Raw genomic sequence first — 18,288 nt, forward strand, 5'->3', positions numbered from 1 at the left:
GGCCGAATGGCCTACTCCTGAACCTATTTTCTATGTTTCTAAGTCTTTCGTAGGAAGCTCACGTATTTCCATTTGCTTTATGGTGCATTTGCCTCTTCTGTAAACTGTGGCTCCTCCATTCCCATTGTGGGTTTCACAGGTCTTCCCTCATGCAGGACTTGGTATGTAGCTCTCCAGTGCATTGTGGCATCAGTGGTCCAGCAGGTAGAGCTGCTGCCTCACAGATCTGGTGACCTAGGTTCAATCCCAACATCTCATACCACCTGCGTGGAGTTTGCACATCGCAGGGATGCTCCAGTTTCTTTTCTCATCCAAAAGACGTAGGTAGATAGAATGGAAGTATTACAGACCACAGACCACTTATTTGAGGAGGTGCAAAAAACCAAAGGTTCTGAGATGTGTTTCAGAGGACAGAGGACAGTTGGATGCCTGTCCACAAATTCTTAAACGTAATAGGACTAGAAGATGATGTGCTTAAAAAAGCATATGGGATTCTTTTCATAGAAGAAGAGGGGATTACACTAGAACTCTGTACAACACCAGTTAGATCACAGTTTGAGCACTGTATTCTGGCCACCACATTGCAGGAGAGACATTGTTGCACTGGAGCGGGTGCAAAGGAGGTCTATGATGATATTTCCATTACTTGTAAACTGCAGCAGTCAGGAAAAGTCAGATAGGCTGGGAGGGTCTTGTGATGAGGGTCTTCGTCTTGGGGATGGTGGGCAGAGGGGGCAGGCAGGTTGAGAGCGAGCAACAATAAGGAGGAGGGATGAAGGAGGAGGAAGAGGTATAGTGAATGTTGGAAGTTGGGGAGGTGAGGCAGGCAAGTGGGCGTGAGAATCTGGTGAAAAAGAGGTGGCTGCAGAGATGGTCAATGCAATTCTAAATTCTCTAGATTCTGGATCAGTCAAAGTTGATTAATTGGTAGCAAATATAATGTGACTGATCAATAAAATTACCAGGAGAAGAGGTATGCCAGCTAACATAACATTCATCAAGAAATAAACACTGGAAATCTTTAAAGTAGTGGTCACACAACCATTTTCCTTGCTGTGCATTAGTGTTGAATTTTTATATTGTTTTTTTTAAGTAAAGATGTAACCTGCAGGGCAGATCAGTATAAACATATTTGGAATTTCAAAGGGCATACGATAAGGTGTCATACAACAGATTGTTATCGAAATTAATAGCTCACAGTTGAGAGTGATGAATTGGCTTGGATCGAGGATTAGCTCAAATGTACAGTGTTGATAAATGGGCCATTTCAGATTGACAAATTGTCTCATAGCATGCCGCAACAATCAATGCTAGGGGCCAGCTATTTGCAATCTATTAGCTGCTTTTCTTATGTTTTTATTTTAAGTTTGAGTGGCAAGGATATTACGGAGGAGGCAGGAAAGTTTGGAGAGGTCATGAGGAATGACACTGAAGGGAGAAAATAGAAGTTGAAGTGGCGAGAGGGATCAAGTGTTATAGAAATGTACTATAAGCAAGGCCAACTCTTCCGACAAAAGAATTTGCTATTCGAGAACCATCTTGGAAGCAATGCACAGAGCACTCTGAACATTAAATCATTTATCATATAGGTGTATTCCACTGGTCCCAGGATTAATTCCTGGTCTCACCTTGTCAGGTACTTTGTAATGGACACTTTCCATGGTTGAATTATCTTACTGTACAACCTTACAGCTTTGAACTATTAAACAATGCTGTTGCTTGTATTTTGCTTGGGTTGGGAGGAAACAGCAAGAAGAAAAATGGAAATTTGACCTGATACCGAGGGCATGAATGTAATGGATATTTTTATGTTTACAGGTCCCTTTCTCACCCCGTCGCCTCCCCAACAAAATCAATTCCAATCCCACAGCCTTTCAGACCTGGGGAGGAAGACCAACGGAATCAGTTTGGGCAGAGAGACAGATCATCCTCTGCTCCAAATGTACATCTCAACACAATCGAGCAGGTCAATATTGATGTAAGTATCTCTCGCATCAGCTTGATGTTTGCCATTGAGTGTTCAATAGGATAATCATTCCATAGTACTATGATCAAAGGTCACTATGGAGAAGAACTTAAACTGAAATGCTACTCTATAATTGGGTCACACCAGCACAGTACTATCTGAGATGGTGTCTTTAAGATGAGTTGTTAAGAAAGTTCCTTCTGAGATGGCCATTAAAAGACCCAAAGCTACAGCTTAAGAATGAACAAGAGTTTTTCCCAATGTTCAAACTGATACTTATTCCTCAACCAATGGCACTCAATTGATAAGATATCTTATCTCTGCTGTGGTTCGAACTTGGCAATCAGATATTCCATGTTACATATCTGCAGTTCAAAATGATTTAATTGGTTGTGAGGATGTTTTGAGACATCTCTATAATATCTTTTTAATATATGGGAACATGGTGACTGAGCATGTGGTAGGTCATGACGGATTGTGTTGTGCATCTTTCTTGCTCTGTTCATTTGGAGATATTTCTCTTATTGAGAACCCTGTAAAAACATAGATATAGGGTTATACCCTGTATAACTCTTAGGTTATACATCTCTCATCCACCAGTCCTGAAGGCTTTCTGCAAACATAACTGCCCTGGTAGGCCCATGGATTCTGTCAGCTCCTGTCCTACTGAACTCCTATTCCCTCATACCTTGACTCTATCTTTTATCTCCTTGTCCAGGTTCTTGGTCTGCCCCCAGGCCTAACCCCTAACATGTCTTCACCGTCCCCCCTGACCTCTCGGTCTGATGCTGAATACATTGTCTTCAGCGGAGGGTTTTCCTTTGTACCCATGCACCCACATTTCATTGAGTTTCAAGCTTGCCATGATGTTGAGATCATCTTCTATTGCCTCTGGTTCCATGACTGTTTCTTTGGCAAGGAATCCTTGACCCGCACTGATGACCCTTTCTCCCATCTTCAACATTCTTCTTCCTCTTGGAAATCCGCTGCTAGCCTTCTACTTTCTTTCAAACTTTTCACTTCCAATTCTCCTACTGTGGCATCAACTGCATTGACTTATCCACTCCCTTCACCTACATACCCTCTTTTGACTCCTCTCACTTTCTTCAAATTAAAGAAGTAACCATAGCCACTAACATGGGTCCCAGCTGTGCATGCCTCTTTGTTGGTCATGTTGAACACACTTTGTTCCCAGCATACCACAGCACCACTCCCCAATTGTTTCTCTGCTACATTGATGATTCCTGCACCCATGCAGAACTCATCAATTTCATCAGTTTCCCTCCACCCACATTTATTTTTGATCATCTCTTCCCCCACCCGAATATTCCTTTCGTTCCACTGTACATTCTTCTCATCCCACCGTACATTCTTCTTGTTCTACATTTTACTCCCCACCTTACTTTCTTGTCAGGTTCCACCATTTGCACCCTTCGTTCTATCTCCACCCTTCTTTCCCTCACCTGCCTCATCTGCCAATCAACCCCTCCTTACCTAGATCCACTAACACTTGCCAGCTCTTGCCCCACCCTTTCTCCTCATCTCTTTCTACCATATCTCCGCTCTACCCCTTCAGAAGAAGCAAACTGATCCAAAATATTGGCTGTCCATTTCACCTCCACAGGTGCTGCCAGACCCATTTAGTTCATCCAGCAGTTTGATTTTTGTTCCTGGAGGATTTATCTCATCAGTGATTTTGACAATTATAATCTTATTCTAATCACTGTTCCCCTAGAAGCCAAGACCGTGAAAATGGGGGGTAACATTCACCTTGAGAGCATTACAGAGGTTGAGTCCTAAATGGGATTTCTTTCAGTCAGAATGATCAAGGGTGAGAATCATGGCTGATTGACTTTCTCCAAACCTGCCCAAATGCACTTGGTTGAGTCATCTATATTGGGACAAATGAAACTTTTCTGATTTCTATAGCTCATTTACACCAAGTCTTATAGCAGATAATTCAATAGCAAGGAGTTGTGCATGCTGCATCTTAAACGCTCCTGAGAAGCAGATACTGATATGCTGATGGTGATTAACCTTGGGTTGCACAATCTCTCTGAAACCTGCCCCTCCAGTGATGAAAAATCATATTTTTCTGTAATCCAGTTTCAACCAGTTGCTAGAAGTGCAATACAACAGGGTGGCTAATATTTGATCCTTCTCCCCTAGGGTCTGATCCGAGACCAGGATCTACAGCGAGGTGATGGAGGTAAGAGCTTGTTGTGCGACAAACACATCTTCTAAAGGTTTGAAGGGAGTTTATAAAACAAAATTGTTTTTTAGTTCTGTTTTGTGCTATTCCTTTTTTTTTCTCTCTGTCCTGTCCCCCCCTTCCTTAATGAGTGATTCAAGATGCTATAGACAAAGGCCATCTGCAAATTCCCTGGTGCCTGTCAAATAGCATTCCCTCAAGTGCTCATCCAATCCACTTCTCAAAGCTGTGATTTTCTGTCCTTAGAAGCAATGAGTTCTGATTAGTGGACAATATCTGCCCTAAAAATATTCATGTTTGCAGTGCATGCTGTGGCCAATGCAGTCAATGAAGTACTTAATTTTAATATAATGCTCGAGTGATGCTATCTAGTGACATGAACAGATTTTAATGGAATGACAATTACTTTTGGCATGGGGAGAATGGAAGAAGTCCCAAGACGTAGATGCAGGGCATCAATGTAGTTATTAGGTTTGGACATCTGGCTGTTAACTTTCCTCTAAAAATAACACAATTAAAAAGCAATCCAAGCACTTTAGGGATCCTTTGTTTTTTTTAAATTGGTGACTTTACCTCATAACCAGACATCAATTCCTTGCTGGCAAATTACTTGCCCACTTGCTTCGTCTGAGGCGAGAGTCTGTCTGTGGGTGGGTAAACTGATCACAGATGGTGTTGCAACTGTGTCATTAGTGATTTCCATGCCCACATTCCAGAAATCCCAAAACGCTGATGAAGAGCAGGATCCTAATCTGACTTTAAACCTTCCATAACACAATTACTCTGCCTCAAATGAGTTGTGATCAGTGAGCTCAGCACAAGGGACTGAATTAATGGACTGTCTGCATATGTGGTTCATTAAACCTGCAGGTTGTTTGGAATAATTTCAAGCTGTGTCTTCCCTATTGATGCAAATAAGATTGTCATGTTCTGTAGTTTGATGTAGACCTTGGGCTTACGGCCAACAGTTTTACTTGTTAAGGTCGTGCGCCTTAGTTCCCAATAGTTTCCTGCAGTCCACCTCCAGCACAACTTGTGGAGCATACAGGTGGACCTGCAACCATTGCTGTGGTGAGCAAGTGAGAAACCACTGGTATCACTAGTCGTCTTTAAAGTCAGGCTGACCCCACTTCTTTTGATACAGCGATCTTTTAAAGGCCTAACTATAAGCACTATTTAATCACCCCATTTTGGAATGTCATTAGCTCGTCCTTTGTATTTCACGGGAGCAGGGCTAGAAAATTGTACCTGCAGGAAATAGCCCTCCTATGTCGCTATCTTACCCCAGTGACATTGTCTCTGATTTTCACCCTGATCCCATGTTCAGAGGTACTTGGGAACCTCTCAAAAGATTTCACTGAAAACACCTGTTGATGAAGAGAAGATGATTAACTTTTTAAGAGTAGCTGAAATTTCTCACTTCCACCATAGGTTTTATTCAGTGAGTTTATCTGACTGAGCACATATATGATAGATTGGATTTTTATGGTCTGCATTGGCTGAATTGAGTTACATTTACAAACTGAAATACTTTGAGTGCTTTTCTATGGGGACTGCTCATCACAGAGTGAAGTGACGCTGTCCAAGCCCATGTTGCTTTCAGTCTGGGAGTGGGTGTCGAGAGAGAGTTCATTTCAGGCTGTTGTCAGAAATTGCATTGTAATGTGATCAGCCTCGAGTTGCCATTCGTATGGAATTGAACCTGTGAAATTGGCAGAAATTACAATTGGCAATTAAAAATAATTCTACTGTGTTTTTGAGGGAAGTCAAAATGTTAAAAGCTGCACAGTAATCCCATTTTAAGCATGGAGCTCCTTTACGGAAAAGTTAATCGGGCATTAACTTTGACACTTGGTCACTTCAAAATGAGCACCACTCCAACACGAGGTGTGGCCCTGTTGTAAAGCTATTCCTGTAAAACGGCTATGATGTCTGTCCACTTGTATGTTCCCCATATGATTTATGAATAAGGGATTAAATGGGACTGATGTGTATATGTAAGAACTTTAGTCATTGCTCTTTCGCCAGAAAGAAGTGTTGATGGACATGCACTGTACGAAACAAGGGAAGATCTCCCAGCTGACATCCTGCTTTTTTTTTTTTTTTTTGCTCTCCAATAGGAAGAAACCCTGTTTACAGGGTTTATTTTCCTGTTCCTTTACTCCTTTTCTTTTCTCTTCCCACAGGCCCCTTGACGCAGCCGGTCAGGTGCCTCAGGAAATACCGCTCTCGGACTCCCAGCCCTTTGTTGCAATCTTACCCCAATGACATTGTCTTTGATTTTGAGCCTGGTCCCGTGTTCAGAGGTACTTGGGAACCTCTCATTGCATACCCACCTCTTGCACGTTCCTCAGACATACTTTACATCGCACTGCACTGGTTCTCTCACCACTGCTGCTTCACCTGAGATTCACGGCCACACCACGGATCCAGGAACTTTGGAACAGGTAGTTTGATCAGAAGCAGTATCAGGCTGAGGCCTTGCAAATAATGCCTCCCCGGCACTAAAATCGGCTGCAAACACGATGCACTGGTTTTAGCAGATAGATGCCCCAATAAGTAGGCAAACGTTTGTGTTGGTTACGAAGGCTGTACGAGTTGGTTGGTTTGATTTATTATTATTGTGACACATTCTGAGATACAGCACGAAGCTCTGCTTTGCATGCTGTATAAAATCATACAGTACATGAGTACATCAGGAAGAGCAAAAGAGAAAATAACAAAGTGTGCAGAATATAGTGTTACAGCTACAGAGAACTTGCACGGTAGATTGGAAGATCGGGAATTTATATGCGTCAACATGGAAAGAGTTTCCACATTGCCAGCTTGGAATAGGTTTTTTCCAAGAAATGAACCTGTGGATGGGGACCTTGGATCGTAGTAGTGAGAGGTTGAAGATGTCTGCAATCCTCTCTGCAATCCTCATCACTGAAGCTGTGCTCTTCACTTGCGACCAATACAGAGGAAGAAGGAGCACAGCCATCTGGTTTGATTTTCCAAAGGTTGGAGTGATGTGCATCTTTGGTGGAGTAGCAATGATCATTATCAGAATATCAATTTAGCAGTAGATTGACTTGATTTTGCAGTCTCCCATGGCAAGAACTATCCCCACAGCTCTACCTCCAAGAGTTATAATTACATTCTCTGTCTTGTAGGCTGACTGCCTCCAGAAAAACAATAACCAGCCAACATTGAAAGGTGTAATAATAATTCATAGAGAAACAGGTTCTTTGCCCACAAAGATGAAAATACTCTGTATGAGCAAGGAGTCATGGTGGGGTGTATAGATCAATGTCATTATAATACATTGAGGTCTTGTATTCAGGGGTGGTATGGATGACAGTTGGTGAAAAGGATCGCATTGGGTTTTCTTGAGGCCAACAAACAAAATACTGCTTCTGGTCAGCACCTGGTTTCTTTGTCAAACACATTCCTGCACTGTTTTATAATTTAGAGTCACTCCTTAAGTTGAATGAGACTGTAAGCCTTCTCTCTGGGTTAACTGCCTTCCAATAAACGGCAATTATAAGACCTATAATATCCGTTTTGGCACAAAACAAAATCATTTTGAAGAAGAAATATTCTTAAAAAGCAGAATTTAGAAATGACATCCATTGACATGATTTTGATGTTGAACCTAAACCAGATTAAAAGGTCTACAGTTTCTGTTGTGTGCTATTCTTACATTCTGTACTTTAAGCTTCGAGGGGCTGGGAAGAAATATTCTTCCATAAATATTTTTATCACTCCCCATCTATTCAAGATGTATTCATTAAAAGCAAGTTATCAGTTGAGGTTGTCTGAGAATGTTTAAAAGAACAAAAGTAGTGCGCAGGTCTTCAACTCTGTTAAACTCTGTCATTTTGCTTACTTTAATATAGATGGAAAAAAAATAGCCCTTGTATGGTGCAGTCCCATGGGTGCAGACTGTCGGTGGGGTACAGTCCCTCATGTGTCTTCTGTTGGTGGAGTACAGTCCCACTACTGACACCTGTTGGTGGGGTACAGTCTCAAGGGTGTCGCCTGCTCATAAGTGATAGGAGCAGAACTAGGCCATTTTGCCCACCAAGTCTTCGCCATTCAATCGTGGTTGATCTATCTTTCCCTCTTAACCCCATTCTCCTGCCTTCTCCCCATAACTCGACACCTGTACAAATCAAGAATCTATCTATCTCTGCCTTAAAAATATCCATTGAAGGCCTCCACAGCCTTCAGTGGCAATGAATTCCACAGTCGATGGGGTACAGTACTTTGATTATCACCTGTTGGTGGGATACTGTCCCATCCATGGGTGCCAGCTGTTGGTGGGGTACAGTCCCTCGGGTGATGCCTGTTGGTGGAGTACTGTCCCATCCATGGGCGCCAGCTGTCGGTGGGGTGCAGGCCCTCAGGTGATGCCTGTTGGTGGGGTACACACCCTAGGGTGCAGGCTATCGGTGGGGTGCAGTTCTTCGGGTGCTGGCTGTTGGCGGGGTACGGTTCCTCTGAAAACTTGCTAGTACCAGAAAGATGAAAATATCTTGTCTCCAAAATCGTATTTTAAGCTCTAATAGTCTAAGACCCATTGTAATCTTTCAACTAAGGTCCACGCACTATGGCACCTTTGCTTTTACCTCCAGTGCTGAGTGGCCTGCCTTAGCTAGTATTGCAGTCCTGTTTATCAGTGAATTTGCTTGTATAAAGACAGGCTTAGCAGTAGCTTATGCCCCAACACTCCATGAAGTAATCTTAAAATATGTAGTTGCTGATTTATAATCCCTTTAAAAGTGGCTTTATTGAGTTATGAACCCCGTAGACTTCCATCCACTGGGTTTTTTTTTTGTTCCAATCTGAAGTCGACCTAAAGGCTTGAAGAACTTGATCAAAATAACCTATTGTCCACTGCTCAATAACGCTGTAAGGTCTGATACTGATAATATTGCTACACTGCAATAGAAACAAAATAATTCCAGTTGACAGCTATAACTTCACGCTTCACTCTTTCTCTTTCCCTTCTCCTCCACCTCAATCACAAATACGGCATTAGTTATTTGCATGGTCACGCCTTTCTTTGGAAGCCACTTTGGCTGCAAGGTCATTCACCTGTGTCGTACCCTGCATGGGCTGTCAAGGTTATAGCTTAGCTCATTGCCTTGTAAGGATCACTGGTTACAGTAGTATTAATTGCTTTCTCTCTTACCTATTAATTCTTCTGTTCCTGTTCCCATTGTAACCTATTTTAAAAAAATATATACAAACAGGGTCCACAGCAGGACTTTCTGCCACACCACCTGCTTCGCTGCCTGGATCTCTGAGCAGTGTCAAAACATTGCAAAAGTCACCTGGCACACAGCCTCGAGAGAGGAAGTCATCATCATCTGAAGACCGGAATAAGATGGTAAGCTCTTACCCTTGGTGCAAGAGTGATGAGAGACTGAGATGCTGTATGCATGTTGTGACCGGGGATGAATCGCGACTGAGGGTTTGTAGACTGTACCAGGGTGAATAGACAATAGGTGCAGGAGTAGGCCATTCAGCCCTTCGAGCCAGCACCGCCATTCAATGCGATCATGGCTGATCACTCTCAATCAGTACCCCGTTCCTGCCTTCTCCCCATACCCCCTCACTCCGCTATCCTTAAGAACTCTATCCAGCTCTCTCTTGAAAGCATCTAACGAACTGGCCTCCACTGCCTTCTGAGGCAGAGAATTCCACACCTTCACCACTCTCTGACTGAAAAAGTTCTTCCTCATCTCCGTTCTAAATGGCCTACCCCTTATTCTTAAACTGTGGCCCCTTGTTTTGGACTCCCCCAACATTGGGAACATGTTTCCTGCCTCTAATGTGTCCAATCCCCTAATTATCTTATATGTTTCAATAAGATCCCCCCTCATCCTTCTAAATTCCAGTGTATACAAGCCTAATTGCTCCAGCCTTTCAACATACGACAGTCCCGCCATTCCGGGAATTAACCTAGTGAACTCTCCCTGAAGATGTTAGAGCACATAGAACATAGAACTGTACAGCACAGAAACAGGCCTTTAACCCAGAATGTCTCACGCCACGATAAACGAATCTCTTTTGCCGGTATATCTGTCCGTGCATATCCATGTGCTTATCTAAAAGCCTCAAACACCACAGCATCCACACCAGCCCTGGCAGCAAGTTCCAGGCACCCACCACTCTGTGTGTAAAATAAAACGTACCCCCTCCACATCTCATTTAAACTTTCTACCTCTCATCTATGCCCCCGGGTGTTTGACATTCCCACCCTGGGATAAATATTCTGACTTTCCAGTCTGGATTCTGACTGGATTCTTGCTCTTGGCCACTCAATTTTATGTGACCACCCCCTTATCTTGCAACCATGAACCTTTGTATGAAACTCTCCCACTAGTGGAAACGTTTCAACATCGACATTGTTTTGCCTCCTTAACGTCTTTTATATTTCAATAAGATCTTATTCTTCTAAAGGTCAAAGAATATAGATCTTATTATTCTTCATTGCCAAACAATATAGAGTTGATTTTCCAGCCATTCGTATTAGGGCAAGCCTCTAAGGGACTGAGCTGGTGAATTTCTCCTAAATCTTCCAAATGCTCTCCATGATTAGTATAACCTTTCTTCAATGATACACTAACATTGGAGGGGTTCATTAGAGTTTTACCCATAACTGTAATGGGTATTTCAGCAAAGGAGGTGTCCACAGACTGGTGGAGTTTCTCTTTAACCTTTGATCTAGTAGGTCAACGTTTATTAGAAATTCTATATTTGGTCTGGAATCTTTTCATTCTAGTAATTTATAGGTTGAAATCTTTCTCCCCATTTCTCATTGATCATTGGTTACCCAAAAGCTTTGACATGATACAATTCCTTGGTGTCCGAGACCACATCAATTCAGTTGAAGAATGGCACTACAGAAATCTTGAAGTCTCCAGGGAACCTCCTGAATTTCCAGGGGACAAATCACGAAGTACTAATTGGGTGCAATTTAACACAATCCCTAAATACTTCATCTAGGAACCATTCAACTAAATATCTTGCACTTCAAGGGGTTCTATTGATTTCCCCTTCAATCACCCAAAACAAGAATTTGAGTTTGGGGCCTTATTCCTCAGCCTCTGTATGGATGTTCACAGAAGGCAAATGTAAACTGTTCCCAACAGAGGGAACAGATCTGGACAGGGGATAAGTTAAATGAAATGAAATGAAAAGTTCGGACTCCTTATGGGTGATAGAATCCAAATGCAGGTGGTAAAATTTGATGAAATCCTTAAAGAAGAGCTCATGCTCTTCACAATGTCTACAGAGTTCTTATAAAGGAACTCAATGATTATAAGGGAAAACCTTTTGTTGAACACACAGCAAAACAAGTTGGGATTTATGACTTGACTCTTGTTGGGATACAGTATTCCAAGTGCCAGTTTTGCTGGGATATACTTCCTAAAGGGATCATTTATGCCTGAGCTGTCAGAGTAAGCATTTCCTTTCTTCCAGGTCAGGAATCAGAGGTCTTTGCTCCTGGTAGCTTGTTGCTCAACCATAGTTTCATGAGGACACGTAATAGCCAATACATTGTATAATTATATAATGTAATGATAAATGTTTCATAAATTAAAACTTAACTTCAGGTACTTGGATATAAACTTACATGAAGTACACAGGAAGAATGGATTTTGCAGGAAGCCAGTGTTAACATACTTCAATTCATTTTGGCAATCAGGGTATTGGATGTACAGATTATTTATCAATGTCCAGAAAGAAGTAGGGTCTTCTTGAATCTGCTCCACCATTTAGCAAGTTCATGGCTGATCTGATAATTGTCTCAATCCCACTTTTCTCCCTATTCCCATTGACCTGATTGCAGTTTCAATCTCAGCCTTGAATATACTCAATGATCCAGCCTTCACAACTCCTTCACTAATGTAGGCTCTGATCTCATTACACCATGGCACCTGCTTATTTTTTTGACCATCACTTTTGATGTATGGAAAGCAATGGTTTCTCCTTGTGTGCCAGGAAAAAGATGCTTAAGATGAAGTGGACTTGGCTGGGACATTGTTCATTGTCAAGTCATTGTTATACAGATTCAGGCACAAGGCCAATACCCTTGAAAGTTGCAGGAACAGAGTGCCCCCCCCTGGTGTTGCAGAATTCTGAGAATGCTCACAGTGTGTGACGGTGGAATGCTTAATGTGACTGGCATAGAAGTAAGTTGGTGTGAATGGAACTTTCAGAATGAAATATTTAATACTTAAATACGCGACACAAGTTTTATAATCCTCTCTTTGTAGAAAACTATAGGCCGAAGAGACTCCAGTGACGACTGGGAGATTTCAAACGGACAGATCACACAAGGCCAAAGGATAGGATCAGGCTCATTTGGAACAGTATATAAAGGAAAATGGCATGGTATGGAACATGAAGTATTGAAGAGGTTGTTATTGCCTAAGAGAGGACCATTGTTGAAGAGAATCAGTAATGCAAATGAATATATCTGAATATTTCAGTGATCTAAAACACTTGGTGTATGGTTATCCAATGCAGAGGTATTTGAGGAATTATCAGTCCAGTCACCTCTCTGAGAATCATCGATTGTATAAATTGTTGTGTTTTACAGATGGGTGTTCTTAAGGGCTTGTTCCACTTTAGGTGATTTTAAGGCGACTGCCGGCGACTAGGCTGTCGCCGACAGTTCGCCGGGGTGTCGCGAGCATGATCATGAGGAGTCTTCCAAAAATCGTAGTGGATCTCAGCACGTCGCTGAGAAATCATCCGGAGTGAAATTTCCCGGCGACAGCTGGATTGTCGCCAGGCACCGTTTCTTATTGCGGGCGCTGTCGCATGCTGTCCCCAGGTTTGATAGGTTCTCTTAGATGCATTTAGAAGCACATAATATTAAAATAAGTAAAGTCATTTCAAAATACCATAAAATGCTTGTGTTTAACCAATTTATTTACCGTCAGGACATTTGACAGGTAGATTGGAGGCGACAGTTTGATGGTCAGGTAAGCGTGGGAATTTTTGCGATGTTTATGGCCATCAGCCATTACATTTAAAGTGGGCTCCTAACCCAGAAACCAGATATGCATCTCCCGTACATTTTCAAAGAATGCCCACACACTTTTCACAAAAATCCACTTAACCACTTTTAAAATTATTATTTTTTAATACAGCTATTAGTAAACTGGAAGTAAATCCAGTTTATGCCTTGTTACAGTGAAGCTTGGTTTTTAAGTAACCCATACAAGATGTTATAGTTCAAAACTCTCAAGTACTTACCGACTTGTCAGTGATTTCAGTGAAAATTAGGACGCCGGAAAAGCATTGACAGAGTGGGAATTTTGCGATGTTTCCGAAGACGCTGTAATCTCAACCTGACTCGGCATTGTCGTGGTCATTGTCGTCGGGTAAAATAAAATTTTGGCGATCTGCTACGACTTTGACAGTCGCCGGCAGTCGCCAAAAAAATCGCCTGTGGGACAGGCCCTTTATGTTCATTCTTAATGAAAGAAAAATACTGTACAGACTCTTGATGCTAAAATCAAGGTACCCTCTTCCAAGTAAATGGAACATTCTCCAATTTTCCCTCACTTGGAAGCACAATGTGCAAGACTTGCTATCACTGCAAAAGTGAAGGAAGGGGGAATATATTTTGGTTTTCATTCAAGTTAATTTGTTAATCTGATTCGTGCTGAACATTATATCAGCAGCTTTAGATATTAGTTTATGAACTGGTCTTAAAACCAAAGGCTTGCAGAACTCTGCCAAATGAAAAGTATTGCTTTATGTATTGAAAGTGTTTATCTTTTTCAAATCTTACTGTGTGAGATTTGCTGTTGGACTAACATGCAAGTGTTTGGAAAACTTTACATCACTTAACATGTAACATATCCATTCCTTCGGTTCCATCTATATTTTATTATTGAGAGGGAAGCAGGGTGATCAGCATGATAAACTTCCAGCTGATAAATTATTTCTATATTGTCATTTTCAGCTTGTTTAGTTTAGAGATGCAGCATGAAAATAGCTCCTTCAGCCCACCGAGTGTACGCCGACCAACAATCACCTGTTCACTAGTTCTATCCCAGACACGAGGGTCAATTTACAGATGCCAATTGACTTACAAACCTTTGTGTCTTTGGATTGGGGGAGGAAATTGGAGTACCCGGAGAAAATCCACGCGTTCACAGGGGGAACGTACAAACTCTGTAAAGACCGCACCCGCAGTCAGGATTGAATCTGGGTCTCTGGCGTTGTAAGGCAGCAACTCTACCGCCGTGCCATTGTGTGGCCCCATTTGAATTAGAAGAATGTGTGGCTGCAACTTTGTTCCCTTCCAGAATGAGTTAGTGCAAGGTTTTGAAGCTAACCATTTACCCAGCCTCAGTATAAGAATGCCCAAACCCAACCAATTCTCCCTCCCCCTTCCAGTTTGACCTAATTCTGCTCCTGTAACTTATGAATTTATGAATATACCCCAGTATTTAAATCATTATTCACCCATGTATCTTGTTTCAAAATTGTAGCGAGGTCAGCACAAGCTGAATTTGATAGAATTGTGGAATAATGTCCACCCCACACTCGCCTTCCAAAAGGAGTAAATGAACAGCGATCAACTGCAAAGTTATTGACATTAATCCTTCCACCATCCTGACTGAGAGAAACATATGTTGGAAATTTAATCATATTCAGTTACCCACCAGATAAAGTCTCAGCCACTGTGTGAGGCACCGATTTTACAATAACTTTCTACCTCAATTGTGAAAGCTGTTTTGCTACTTTTTGGCCTTATCCTGTGGGACTGCCATGTGATATAAATGCTGTTTGTTCACAGGTGACGTTGCAGTGAAGATGCTTAATGTTACAGCTCCAACACCTCAACAGCTACAAGCCTTTAAAAATGAAGTAGGAGTTCTCAGGTAAGAGGACTGAACAAGCCTGGGAGGCAAAATCTGAGCAGGTCAGCACACATTTACGGAAAAAACATTAATGATTACTATAAGATAATGCATCATTCTTGGAGGAATACAGATTATCCATTGTCATGAGAGGTATGTGAATGGTGTAGGAAAATAACTGCAGAAGCTGGTTCAAATCGAAGGTATGAAAAAATGCTGGAGTAACTCAGCAGGTCAGGCATTATCTCAGGAGAGAAGAAATGGGTGACTTTTCGGGTCGAGACCCTTCTTCAGACTGAGAATGGTGTTTTGATGTTAAGGTTTTCTGTTCTCCTTGGAGGTATTCAAATGATTTACGAATAAGCTCTTTCTGATTTACTCTCCAGGACCCTTGTAATTTAATTACTGTTAATTAACTGTTGACACAGGGCCACACGTGTTTAAAAAAATAACCACAGCAAAATCCAATGTTTCATTATAACTAAAAATAAATCCACTCTTAATATGTCTTTGTAAATCTTCTTGTCGTCTTCAACACAATCACATATTTTACGTTATGGTACAGAGTATTCAAACTGTGGCCTACATAATGTTGAATACAGGTCCTGCACAATGTCCATGCTCTTACATTCTGTGACTTGACCAGTAAAGGAAAACATTCCATGTCGTTTTATTTGTTTTTGCAGGCATCTTATCAACCTGCTCTGCTATCTTTTAAAAATCAATACACAGTTCCAAAGTCCTCTGTTCTTCCTCATTTTTATATCCTTTTTTTTATTGTTTTATATATCCTTGCTCTGTTGTGTTTCCACAAATGTAGTTTAAACCTTTCTTCCTCACCTGTCGGTCATATGCCAATTTAAAAATATTATTTGCAAGTCCTTTTATCATGACTTAAATCTGAATAATCCATAGATATTGCCAAAAGCAGGGTCCTGAGCACTGAGCCCAACTGAATCCTATTGGAGAAACACCCGACAGACATTGTCCTTTTCTTCTTGCCCTAAGCTGGCATTTGGATTGAGTTTATCACTTTCTGTGTACTCTCCTCTCCTTTGGAGCACAGATAGGATAGATTGTCTGAATCATTTTCCCAGGGAATGAGACTCTAAAACTAGTGAGCACAGGAGAGAAGGAGTGAGAGCGAGAGGTTTAAAGGTGTTCAAAAGGATGTTTTTCATGCACAGGGGGGATAGATATCTGGAACAAACTATCAGAAGGAGTACGGAGGCAGAAATAATTCCAACATTTAAAAGGCATTTGGACGGAAAAAAAAGACGTAGAGGGATATGGCCGTAAGGAGGCCAAGTGGGATTAACTTAAATGGGCATGGGCCCGGTGGGCAGAAAGGACTTGTTTTCTGTGCTGCATTTCTTGATTCTATGTATAACGTGGGTGTTTACTTTTTCTGCCCAAACTACCATTTGCTACCTTATCAAAAGTCTCAAAATCCCATCTAGACCACCGCACTGGTTACCCCCTCTGAAAATTAACCAAGTCAGTTAATCTTCTGTTAAATTCATGTTGTCTGTTCTTAATTAATTAATGGTTTTCCAAATGAACATTTATACAGTTCCATGAAAATTGATTTCAATAATTTGCTCTCAGATATAATTTGGCTGTAATTATTCATCTTGACCCTAAACTGTAAATTATTAGCAGCTGACCAAGCGTTTGGGATCCTTGGGGCTGTGTGGATGGTGCAATTGTATTAGATTTATCTAGATGGCATCTCTTCCCATCTCACCACCTTTCCCACTGTATGGTTCATCAGACAGCAGTTTCTCCATTCACGTGCAAACACCAAACTGCTGGAGGAACAGCGGATCAGGCAGCATATGTGGAGGCAAAGAATTTGTTGAAGTTTCTAGTCGGATCCCAACATAGGCAGTGAGGGCCGGCAGTCTATTTAACCATGGTGATCATTAGAGGCAAAACCAGTCTACTTTTCCTTCATGCATGCACAAACTTAGCAGCAAGAGGCTCAATGCTTGGAATTTTAGTTTAGTTTATTATTGTCACATACTGAGGCACAGTGAAAAGCTTTTTGTTTGCGTGCTATCCAGTCAAATAAAAGACTATACATGATTACAATCAAACCATCCAGAGTGCATTGATAAAGAATAAAAGGTACAACATTCAGTGCAAGATGAAATCCGATTACAGATAGTTCACAGGTTTCCAATGAGGTAAATGGGAGGCCAGAATCACACTCTAGCTGATACGAGGACTGTTCATTTGCCTGATAACAGCTGGGAAGGAATTGTCCCTGAATTTGGAGGTCTGCGTTTTTAAACATTTGTACCTCTTGCCTGATGGGAGAGGGGAAAGAGGGAGTGATCAGGGTGAGACTGGCCCTTGATTATGCTGGTGGCATTACCGAGACAGCATTAGCTGTAGATGGAGTGGATAGAAGGAAGGTTGGTTTGCATGTGGCTACGTCCACAGCTCTCTGCAGTTTCTTGTGGTCTTGGATGGAGCTGTTCCCAAATCAGTTGTGATAAATCCTGATAAAATACTTTCAAAGGCACTTCTATGGAAGTTGGTGAGAGTTGTTGGGAACATGCCAAACTTCCTAAGCCTTTTTCAAAGCAAATTGTAAAAAAAATGTTTTCTAACCTCTCTGGCTTTATTTAATATTTTAATATTGATGAGACCAGAATAGGATTGAAATACACCAGATAATGTGAGTGCTTCCATATACTGTGTGTTGAAGAAGCAATATTTTTCTCTGCTTGTAGTGCCAGTCCTACTGGAGGAGGTTATGACTGTAGTGGCCAAAAATAACGTAAATCAGATGTGGAATGCAAGTTAATGTCAACGTGATCCGGAAGGATATTGTTGGTCAAGATATCTTTTGTATGAAATGTAGTTTTATCAAGTGTTTTTTTTAAGTTCATGCAACAACCTTTATAACAAAGCCAGAATGGATTTGGGCACAATTCAAATAAAACGACGAAGCCTAAAGCATTTCTTGGGATGATGCTCAGCTTCTCCCCTTGCTCCTCCCACCTCTCTCCTCAAGTCTCGCCCCACTTCACTGCCACTGGTGCAGAAACTTCCCACAGGGGGAGGAGGTAAAATATCAAGCGGTGTAGAATCTTGGCGAGTGGCACTAGAGCCAAAAGTGACCGGATTTTTTTCTTTATACAGTGAATGGTTGGGGTCTGGAATGCACTTCTTGGTATAGCATTCAGGTAGATTCACTTGCAATGTTCAAAAAGTACCTA

The 18,288-nt window shown here is 41.6% G+C and overlaps 1 protein-coding gene across 1 annotated transcript in view; it reads left to right on the top strand.

Annotated features, from left to right (window-relative positions):
- Positions 1 to 18,288, top strand: part of braf (B-Raf proto-oncogene, serine/threonine kinase) — a 74,884-nt gene that overhangs the window by 40,098 nt on the left and 16,498 nt on the right. Inside the window, exons 8-12 of the mRNA XM_078417012.1 lie at positions 1,819 to 1,978; positions 4,136 to 4,175; positions 9,419 to 9,555; positions 12,452 to 12,569; positions 14,995 to 15,079. Of these exons, the coding sequence (XP_078273138.1) occupies positions 1,819 to 1,978; positions 4,136 to 4,175; positions 9,419 to 9,555; positions 12,452 to 12,569; positions 14,995 to 15,079 (540 nt within the window). The remainder of the gene's footprint in view (positions 1 to 1,818; positions 1,979 to 4,135; positions 4,176 to 9,418; positions 9,556 to 12,451; positions 12,570 to 14,994; positions 15,080 to 18,288) is intronic.

The sequence above is a fragment of the Rhinoraja longicauda genome, chromosome 20 (genome assembly GCF_053455715.1).
Source record: "Rhinoraja longicauda isolate Sanriku21f chromosome 20, sRhiLon1.1, whole genome shotgun sequence".
NCBI lineage: Eukaryota > Metazoa > Chordata > Chondrichthyes > Rajiformes > Arhynchobatidae > Rhinoraja > Rhinoraja longicauda.